At 33.4% G+C, this 11,363-nt stretch overlaps 2 protein-coding genes across 2 annotated transcripts; both read right to left on the bottom strand.

The window, feature by feature from the left end:
* Positions 1-4,826: 4,826 nt before the first annotated feature.
* LOC131149111 (protein GRIM REAPER-like) lies at positions 4,827-5,294 on the bottom strand. The gene has a single exon (XM_058099227.1). It carries the CDS (start codon positions 5,292-5,294, stop codon positions 4,827-4,829), a length of 468 nt encoding a protein of 155 aa, XP_057955210.1.
* A 3,278-nt stretch (positions 5,295-8,572) lies between these two features.
* On the bottom strand, positions 8,573-9,346 carry LOC131158119 (protein GRIM REAPER-like). The gene has a single exon (XM_058112737.1). It carries the CDS (start codon positions 9,173-9,175, stop codon positions 8,708-8,710), a length of 468 nt encoding a protein of 155 aa, XP_057968720.1. The 5' UTR covers positions 9,176-9,346; the 3' UTR covers positions 8,573-8,707.
* Between the last annotated feature and the right edge of the window lie 2,017 nt (positions 9,347-11,363).

Raw genomic sequence — 11,363 nt, 5'->3', positions numbered from 1 at the left:
TAGTCCTTACACTTTTAGTTAAATTGTATTATAGTCCCTATACTTTTATTTTGTACATTTAAGGACTTGTACTTATTAATTTTATTGCATTAAAGTTATCATCTATTCTAATTTATGATTATGAATTAAGAGCTGAAATTAATAGAATGTCCCTTCGCTCTAGGAGATTACTCAGGTCATTTGGAACCCAAATATTATTAGTTATGAAAAAATGTAAATATATTTTAATATTATTATTTTATTTATTATCTTGGAAAAAAGCATGCATCTTGGAATGGCTTGTGTATCTATATTTAGTTAGGTCATTCATTCATGTATCTCATAAATTCATAAAATTAATTACGTGAGTGTATCTTAAAATTAGGTGTGTACCTATTTAATATATATACAACTTATTTATTAAGTACATAGAGAATGAAAGATCATTTTGTGCCTATAAATAGACCCTTAAGGCATTAGCACTACACACCAATCTTTTCACATCATTCTCATCATAACATCCTTCTCTCAAATCTGGAGAATTTGACAAGCAAAGAAAAGTGCTTTTTATGGAGCTTTGGACTGCACCATTTGTGGAGAACTGGAGAGAGTCATACAATTTAAATCAGATTGTTGCATCGTAAGAGAGACAAGTCTTGAGAAGTTCTGCTGCAACGATTCATGGCCTAAGACAAAAACCGCAGAGGGCTTAAATCTCCTTAAAAAGAGCGAGATATCTATGTCTCGGCTATTTATAAATCGTGTTTATATTCGTATTTTTATTTGTGTTTAAGTTTTATTGTTTTTATTTTATTAAATTTCCTAACAATTTTAAGGACATCAAAATATAAAGCCTACGGTTGAGAAACCAAATGAAAATGTTGAAGATCTCAACAAACCTTTTCGGTTTAAATGAGTCCACTTCAAGAGATGGAAAGGCAACGTATTGTCCTACCTTAGTCTCTCCAAAGTTGCTTATGTCCTCGTCGAGAAGGAACCAAAAAAAAAAAATTGATACCGAAAAAATGAATGAAGATGAGTTGATACCGAAAATGGAACAATATGAAAAACATGAGTATAAATGTGCGTATTACATTTTAAATTGTCTACCGATCATTTTTATGATTACTATGATACTACTTACTCATCCGCAAAGAAAGTCAAGAACGCTTTCCAAAATAAGTATAATATCGAGGAGGCAAGAGAGCAAGATGCAATTCTGCAAGAAAATGGTAATACCAACAACAGTAATACTACAAAGGTAAATTTAATTGCATTTGAACATAATATTTTGCCCACAAGTATAATTCTACAAGGTTCGTTATAATTTGTGTTCATATCCTTAATTTTGATTTACTATTATTCAAATGGCTTAAGTTACATTAAATTATTAAAAATAACAACTAAGGGCTTATTTGTCAAAATGTAATGTCATCAATCAATTGTTGAAAATTTCACTTGTACGTTTGTCCCACATTTGAAAAATAAAATGGAGGATGGGTGTCCACATACATGGTCGAGTCTATCACCCAATGGCTTAAACTTTTGAGTCAAAGTTGGTGCTCACCCATGTACATCAAGCCCATGTGAAGACACCTCCGACCCTAACAAGTGCTATAAAAGTCGACACTTCGAATCGGGTTTAGGTGTTCATGTTTCTGTTTTTACAAATGGAGGTCTCACGAAAGAGGAGCGTAAGATCCTAAGGATGCTGATACAGTAAATGAGCTGACTTACATGGTTTCCCTCCCTTTCATATGGTAGTGATGACTTCTAGTTGGCTGCATAACATAAAGTGATCAACGATGACTTCAGTTCAACGGTGAACATTAGATAAATCAAAATGATGAGTTATATAAGGGTTGAATTAGGAACATCAAGGTACCGGCTCAATCTAATGAATCCAAAAAAACCCTTATTTTCTGGTCTTTTTGGAACTGGGGAAAAATTGAGAAAGGAAAGGAAAATAATAAGGATTTCATTATTTCATGCTTGGTTATCAAATAAAGTGAGAAAGAAAGGAAAAATACATCAAATTAATGAAATAAAGTTTTAATTTTCCACATTTTTACTATTTGATTTTTGTTAATTTTTAATAATATAAGAATAATTTTTTTCATTTTTAGTAATACTTGATATAGAAAGAAAATATAGTGGAAAGTTTTTCCTTATCATTTTCCTTTCCTTTTCCCAAAAAAAATTCTTAATCCAAACTAGCCCTTAATGGTAAGGGAAAATTCATTAGAAGAGAGAATTGCAATGAAAAATGAAAAAAGGAAAAAGACAAAGGAGGGAAGTTTCAGAATAGTTGTCCCTAAAGAATGGAGGAACAAAGACCCAGTTGAAAAAATAACCCCGAATCAAATATGAGCAACTCCCTCACCAAACAAGAGGGAAGGAAAATTAAACCAAGACGTAAAATCGTGGAACCCTAGCACCTTTACTCTGCACAAAATTATTACATGGAGAAGAAAAAATTATTAATGTAGTCAGTTCTTTGTAGAAATTTTGAGAAGTTTTATAGTTTTATGTCCTCCAAATTCCCATAAGATTGCAGCTAGAATAACCTTGTTTCGACATTCAAGATGCGACTGCAATTGCTAGCAAATGGGAAGCTTAGTAAAGAAGAAATCTCATTGTGCAATGAGCAACACTGAGCAATAAATGGTGCAAAGAGCATAAAACAAAATGAATAGGAAGCATGTAACTTGTAAATAGTTAGCGTATCACTAATGAACATTAACCCAATATTTAATAGCATGGAATCTTGATCATAAATTTGAATGTGTAAATTTAAACAAACTACAGCATAAAATTGTATCAAGTTTCGCACAAATTCAACTTTAAGACTCAAACACCATGCTGTCACACACAACCTGAAATACATCCTCCCATGCCATGAAAATATTGAATTGGAATGTAATTTTCTAATTTATGATGGAGTCGGTGGTTGAATAAGTTAAAGTAACTAGAACTTAAAAGTTTTTAGCTCCAGGTTCAGACTTGAGCATTTGCATGTTACCTTGTTTATTATAACTTGTGATACTGTGTAACGATTGGTGAGTGATTCTGTGGAGTAGTGGGGACGACTACTAACAAAGCAAATGAGGAGTTGAATATTTCAAGTCAAGTTGAGAAGTGATCCTCTTGCTCTTATTTTAACTGAAAGTACACAAAGCTAGGTTTTAATTGAGCTAGACCAAAAGTCCCCCTATTTCAAAGCCCACTAGCTTGACCCTTGCAGTGGAATTGCAGACAGGCAGACAGATAGATATAGAGTCTATTGGTCAGCCCAATCCCACTTGGATTTCTTAACCAACCCAACAAAACAACTTTGGGGGGTGGGGGGGGCGCAGAAAACTCAAACATGAGGAAGAAAGTAAGAAACTTTTTGATTGTTTATCACCTAACTTCAAACCGTCAGTTCAAATATCAACGTACCCAGCTCCACGTACCCAACTCCCTTTTGTTTCAACTTTCAACTCAAGCACTGGACAATACTTCCCCTTCTGAAACTGAGAGATTAATATATCATCAATAATGGTTCTATCTCTTCAATGTACTCCGCAGCCTCACTGCCGTTCCTCTCTCCCTTTACACTCCTACTAACTTTGCTGAAGACTATGAAGAGCACATAATTGGCACCAATTAATTTCTGAACACAGTATCGTTAAGATGTTGGTTTCCAACAAGTACCATAAAAAAGTGCAAGCTGTGTAGCCCAAAATAACACATATAATGGGATTTTGGCAAAAAAAATGGTCTGAGCCATTTTTTCTGTTGCAAGAATCATTGCTGAAATGTTCTTTGAGTCGGAATTATTGCGTGAAGTGAGGAGACAAAACTAGATTTTAATTGAGCTGGACCAAAAGTCCCCTTATTTCAAAGCCCACTAGCTAGACACTTGCAGTAGAATTGCATATACGCAAACATAGATAGATATAGAGTCTATTGCTCAGCCCAATCCCACTTGGATTTCTTAACAAATCAAACAAAACAACTTGGCCACTGGGGAGCGATGAAAAGTGAAACCTAAGAAAAAATGTAAGAAACTATTTTACAACATGCACCTTACCCAACATCTATTGTTCAGGAAATATGAAAGGAAACAAACAGAACCTTTGAAATCAAAAAAGTGGAAGCAACAATTGTATCTCTCTAGGCTCAAATTAAAGTAACATTCTTTCAATTCTCTTTTACTGGCTAAATTTATTGCTCCTTCTCAATAGAAAATTTTTAGCATTTGCTCCTATGTCTGTATTCTTCCTTTGTTTGGTTTTTCTCAATAATAAGTTTCTTAGTCTTTTAAAAGAAATGGTTATCCATTGCATAATGACCTAATTTTTTCCTTTCGTTGTTTGGGTGTTGATCCTACCATATAAGAACATACTAATCAATTATCAGCTACTTCAATTATCCAAATGCCGACAGCTTCATAAAAATTCCACTTATTTAAGCAAGTTGAAACAAACAGTACGCCTACTTTCTAAAGTAAAATAGCTTTGTACATAAACTCTCCTTATAATATTAAGCACATCAATCATATTAAGAAAATCACTACCAATCTAAACTTGGGAACTCTATTTTCAAGATAAAAATAAATGAAAAAGGGAACCAAGGATGGAAGAACTTTGAAATTTATAAATGCTATACATTTCTCTTATTTCCCTAATCAATACAACAATTCAACTAATCAATATATTCACTGAAGTAATTAGGGTGTGAGTCGTGACAAACATCATACCCGTTAAAATTACAAAAGAAAAAAATAATTTAAAAATTAAGACAATGAAATTAAATCTCTATGCATGGACTCCTAGCTCCTACATAGTAATTCTTCGGTTGATTCAAGATGCATATCCGCATGAACCGTTCTCACATTTAACTCCCAAGCCACAACCTTTGTTGCACTTGCCACAATGAAGATCGTTGAAACCAACATTGATGCATTTGCCACCACAACAAAGTTCACCAAAACGACACTTGTGTCCGCATATCCCACAGTTGTTTCTATCTCGCAGGACATTCCGGCAATGACTCTTACAGCAAAAGAGACGGCTAGCACCATTGTTCGCAGAAACCCCATTGCATATGTTGCTACTAACCTCACAATGAGTACCTTTCTTTACAACGCTCGCCAAAAGTCGACCCCTCAAGGATCCAGTGCTGTGGAATGGGGTATCGATTACGTACTCTTCATAGTCTTCTGCGTCCTCGGCGATGAAAGAGGCCATTGGAGACGGGGAGGCTAGGAATGTTAGAGGGAGGGTGAGGGTAAAAAGGATGGTCGTAAGTTGGATGAGAGTGGCAGCCATATTCACTACTGAAAGTTTTTGAGTTGCTGCAATGTTGAGGAAATGGAGGAGATGGAATATTTGTGTAGGTTCCGTTTGTTGGGTACTAGCCAAGGGAAGTGATGGGTATTTAAAGCTTTAGGTTGGGAATAAAAAATTCCTCTTGGGAAGGAATGGGAAGTTGTAATCCCACAAAGTTCTGAGGCCAAGTTATTGTTGCATTGGCCAAAATATTTACTGAGTGGGGTTTGGCAGAGCCCTATGGTCAAAATCTTTGGCAGCAAAGCTAAGACCTACATATATACGTTTGGAATGGAAATGCTGATTTTGGTCAATTTTTGTTTTGGTACGTCCATTAGGCATCATTTTTATTCTCCTAGCATTTTCTTGAAATACTTTCAATGGAAGCTTCTTAGTAGTTAAAATTTTATATTTTCAAATAAGTTGAAAATTGGAGTTCTAATTTAGAAGGGTCCGGAGAAGTTGTGAAATGAAAGTTGACTTACCTCAGTATGGCTCAAACATTATTAATGAGCCTTCACTAGTGGACCAAAAACAATGATGGACGGATGTAAGATATTTAAAAAAATATGAAGATATCTCTTTTAATTTTTTTTTTATCAGTTCATTGAGAATTTATTATGCTTAGACTAGACAATATGGGATATACGATGAAAGTAACCACATGCTACTTTAACGACCTCATATCCTTTCCCACCTAAAGAACTTAAAGACCTTCCAAATAGAAGTTTGGTTCAAAAGAGTGGTGATACATCATTCATTCGATTGATTTTCTTATTAATGCAACGATCTTATTTTGAGTAATATTTGTACAAGTGTATTTTAAGTGAAAAAAATAAAATCAAAATCTTATTTTCATACATTTTTGGTATTTTAATTAGAATACAAATGGATTATTGTGAGGAAATTGAGGTGACAATAATGAAATTTCTAAAATTTTTAGTATTCTTTTGTATTTCTAAAACTGGACAATAGCAATCATTAAGAAATAGGTTTGAGGTTGAAGCAGAATCCAAATGGCATTTATAAGATTAGGAATTACGGTGAAAGCTAACATTTTCAATAGTTTTGGGCATATTTTGAAGAGGTAAACAAGAAATGATAGAAAAAAGAAAAATATATGAAACTAAAACCAAACAAAATATTTGCATTACGTTTGGGAACAAGGGTTTCATAGCTTGCTTTTTATACTGTGCGGATTTAAAAGAAATTCAATATAATTATTTATTACATTTTACTCCATATCACAAAATACAAATCCGAGCCCCAAAAATTAGGCTTCTAAATACCACGTTAGGTTTTTCAGAATCTAATGAAGCAAAACAATAAAATTTTGTTCGATTTTGTCGATATTTTCAAGCATGGTACATTTTCACATCTCCAATTATTACAACATTATTGTCAACTTGCATTCTTCAAACATATGAAGATATTATTCATATTTGTTGGAGTATATTTCCATACGTCATGTATTGGCAATGATAGGTGTGTGACTTAATGGAATTATTTGATATGGCAATTACATTTAAAAAAGTAAAAAATAAAAATAAAAACAATTATTGAATAGAATTAATTGCCACTTGCATGTGTGCACACACCAAATACTTTAACAAAGATATTACAGATGTGATTTACTTATACAGATTGTGAAAGATTCCTATCACTAGTTATTTTCAAAACATCTTCACTTCAAAAATTTTTCCTTAAAAAGATCAATTTTTATATATAAAGAATACATCAAATGATTAAAAACAACTCAACTAATGAGCCTCCTCCCCTTTCAACATTCAAGATGTGAATGCAATTGCTAGTAATATGTGCAATGAGTAATAGTGCAAAGAGCATACACTAAAATGAATAGAGAAGCATGTAACTTGTGAATAGTTAAAAATTCACTAATGAACACTAATTTAATGTTCAAAAGTTTGAAATTTAGATCTTAAATTTGGATATACATAAACTTGAAGAAAATACAACATTAAATTATATCAAGCTTCATATATACTTACACAAATTCAAATTTAAGACTGAAATTCATGCTCAACCTAAATTCCCTCAATTCCTCCCATGTCATGAAGATATTGAATTGGAATGTAATTTACTAATTTATCATAGCAAGAACTTAAAAGCCTTAAATTCAATGGTGCATTTGCACGTTACCTTGTTTATTATAACATGTAATATTGTGTAATGAATAGTGAGTGATTCTGTGGAGTAGTGGATGGACTACTCCTAACGAAGCAAATGTGGAGTTGAATATTTGAAGTAGAGTTGAGAAGTGGTCCGAGCCAAGGCACATGATAGACACCTCCCTTTTGCTCTTATTTTAATTGAACTCACACAAAGCTGGCTCTTAATTGAGCTAGACCAAAATTCCCCTTATTTCAAAGCCCACTAACTTGACCTTTGCAGTGGAATTGCTGACAGGCAGACATAGATAGATAGATAGATAGAGTCTACTGCAAACAAATCCAACATAACAACTTGGCCATTTGGGCGCCATGAAAATTGAAACCTAAGGAAGAAAGTGAGAAACTATTTTACAACTAGGCATATCCTAAATAAACTTGCACCTTACACAACATCTACTGTTCAGGAAATATGAATGGAAACAAACAACAGAATCTTTGAAATCAAAAAATTGGAAACAACAATTGTCTCTCTCCAGGCTCAAGATAAAGTAATATTTTTTCAATTCTCTTTTACCGGCTAAATTTATTGCTCCTTCTCAATAAAAGATCTTTAGCATTTGCTCCTATATCTATATCCTTCCTTTGTTTAGTTTTTCTAAATAATAAGTTTCTTAGCCTTTTAAAAGAAATGGTTATTCATTGCATAATGACTTGGTTTTTTTTCTTTCGTGGTTTGGGTGTTGATCTTACCATATAAGAACATACTAATCAATTATCAACTACTTCAGCTATCCAAAATGTAGACAGCTTCATTAAAATTCCACTTATTTAAGCAAGTTGAAACAAACAGCATACCTAATAATTCTTTTTTTATTATTATTTTATAAAGTAAAAGAGCTTTTGTACATACACTCTCCTTAAAATATTAAGCACATCAATCATAAAAAAAATCACCACCAAACTAAATTTAGGAACTCTATTTTCAAGGTAAAAATAAATAAAAAAGGGAATCGAAGATAGAAGAACTTAGAAATTTATAAATGCTTATGATTATTTTATTATTTAAAATAATTATAAATCTTCATGCATATACATTTCTCTTATTTCCCTAATCAATACAACAATTCAACTAATCAATATGTTCACTGAGGTAATTAGGGTGTGACAAACATCATACCCGTTAAAATTACAAAAGAAAAAAATAATTTAAAAAATAAGACAATGAAATTAAATCTCTATGCATGGACTCCTAGCCCCTACATAGTAATTCTTTTGGTTGATTCAAGATGCATATCCGCATGAACCGTTCTCACATTTAACCCCCGAGTCACATGCTTTGTTGCACTTGCCACAATGAAGATTATTGAAACCAACATTGACACATTTACCACCACAACAAAGCTGACCAAAACGACACTTGTGCCCGCACATCCCACAGTTGTTTCTATCTCGCAGGACATTCCGGCAATGACTCTTACAGCAAAAGAGACGGCTCGCACCATTGTTCGCAGAAACCCCATTGCATATGTTGCTACTAACCTCGCAATGTGTACCTTTCTTTACAACACTCGCCAAAAGCCGACCCCTCAAGGATCCAGTGCTGTGGAATGGGGTATCGATTATGTACTCTTCATAGTCTTCTGCATCCTCAGCAATGAAAGAGGCCATTGGAGAGGGGGAGGCAAGGAATGTTAGAGGGAGGGTGAGGGTAAAAAGGATGGTGGTAAGTTGGATGAGAGTGGCAGCCATATTCACTACGAAATTGTTGGTGTAGGTCCGGTTGGTGGGTACTAGCCAAGGGAAGTGATGGGTATTTAAAGCTTTAGGTTGGGAATAAAAAATTGCTCCTGGGAAGGAATGGGAAGTTGTAATCCCACGAAGTTCCAAGTGCTGAGGCCAAGTTGTCTTCGCATTGGTCAAAGTATATGCTGAGTGGGGTTTGGCAGCGCCCTATGGTAAATATCTTTGGCAGTAGAGCTAAGACCTACGTACGTTTGGCATGTAAATGTTGATTTTGGTCCATTTTTGTTTTGGTATGTGCATTAGGCATCGTGTTTAAGTTTCTTTTTCAATTCATAAAGTTAATTAAAGCATTTATAATTTAATTTTAGTACTGCACATAATAAAAGAATGGTCTACAACAATTAGGCATAAGAAGAGTGAGTTCTGCTAGCATTTTCTTGAAATAATTCAAATGGAAAATGATAAGTTAGTCCTTACACTTTTAGTTAAATTGTATTATAGTCCCTATACTTTTATTTTGTACATTTAAGGACTTGTACTTATTAATTTTATTGCATTAAAGTTATCATCTATTCTAATTTATGATTATGAATTAAGAGCTGAAATTAATAGAATGTCCCTTCACTCTAGGAGATTACTCAGGTCATTTGGAACCCAAATATTATTAGTTATGAAAAAATGTAAATATATTTTAATATTATTATTTTATTTATTATCTTGGAAAAAAGCATGCATCTTGGAATGGCTTGTGTATCTATATTTAGTTAGGTCATTCATTCATGTATCTCATAAATTCATAAGATTAATTACGTGAGTGTATCTTAAAATTAGGTGTGTACCTATTTAATATATATACATCTTATTTATTAAGTACATAGAGAATGAAAGATCATTTTGTGCCTATAAATAGACCCTTAAGGCATTAGCACTACACACCAATCTTTTCACATCATTCTCATCATAACATCCTTCTCTCAAATCTGGAGAATTTGACAAGCAAAGAAAAGTGCTTTTTATGGAGCTTTGGACCGCACCATTTGTGGAGAACTGGAGAGAGTCATACAATTTAAATCAGATTGTTGCATCGTAAGAGAGACAAGTCTTGAGAAGTTCTGCTGCAACGGTTCATGGCCTAAGACAAAAACCGCAGAGGGCTTAAATCTCCTTAAAAAGAGCGAGATATCTATGTCTCGGCTATTTCTAAATCGTGTTTATATTCGTATTTTTATTTGTGTTTAAGTTTTATTGTTTTTATTTTATTAAATTTCCTAACAATTTTAAGGACATCAAAATATAAAGCCTACGGTTGAGAAACCGAATGAAAATGTTGAAGATCTCAACAAACCTTTTCGGTTTAAATGAGTCCACTTCAAGAGATGGAAAGGCAACGTATTGTCCTACCTTAGTCTCTCCAAAGTTGCTTATGTCCTCGTCGAGAAGGAACCAAAAAAAAAAAAATTGATACCGAAAAAATGAATGAAGATGAGTTGGTCGATCACCACGAAAAAATGGAACAATATGAAAAACATGAGTATAAATGTGCGTATTACATTTTAAATTGTCTACCGATCATTTTTATGATTACTATGATACTACTTACTCATCCGCAAAGAAAGTCAAGAACGCTTTCCAAAATAAGTATAATATCGAGGAGGCAAGAGAGCAAGATGCAATTCTGCAAGAAAATGATAATACCAACAACAGTAATACTACAAAAGTAAATTTAATTGCATTTGAACATAATATTTTGCCCACAAGTATAATTCTACAAGGTTCGTTTTAATTTGTGTTCATATCCTTAATTTTGATTTACTATTATTCAGATGGCTTAAGTTACATTAAATTATTAAAAATAACAACTAAGGGCTTATTTGTCAAAATGTAATGTCATCAATCAATTGTTAAAAATCTCACTTGTACGTTTGTCCCACATTTTAAAAATAAAATGGAGGATGGGTGTCCACATACATGGTCGAGTCTATCACCCAATGGCTTAAACTTTTGAGTCAAAGTTGGTGCTCACCCATGTACATCAAGCCCATGTGAAGACACCTCCGACCCTAACAAGTGCTATAAAAGTCGACACTTCGAATCGGGTTTAGGTGTTCATGTTTCTGTTTTTACAAATGGAGGTCTCACGAAAGAGGAGCGTAAGATCCTAAGGATGCTGATACAGTAAATGAGCTGACTTACA

Source organism: Malania oleifera, chromosome 1 (assembly GCF_029873635.1).
Source record: "Malania oleifera isolate guangnan ecotype guangnan chromosome 1, ASM2987363v1, whole genome shotgun sequence".
NCBI classification, from domain to species: domain Eukaryota; kingdom Viridiplantae; phylum Streptophyta; class Magnoliopsida; order Santalales; family Ximeniaceae; genus Malania; species Malania oleifera.
The sequence above is the reverse complement of the archived record's forward strand: the minus strand, read 5'-3'. Positions and strand labels throughout refer to the sequence as shown.

Bases quoted from the DNA above. Each gene is read 5' to 3' on its own strand.
- LOC131158119 (XM_058112737.1), bottom strand. From the start codon at position 9,175: ATGGCTGCCACTCTCATCCAACTTACCACCATCCTTTTTACCCTCACC.
- LOC131149111 (XM_058099227.1), bottom strand. From the start codon at position 5,294: ATGGCTGCCACTCTCATCCAACTTACGACCATCCTTTTTACCCTCACC.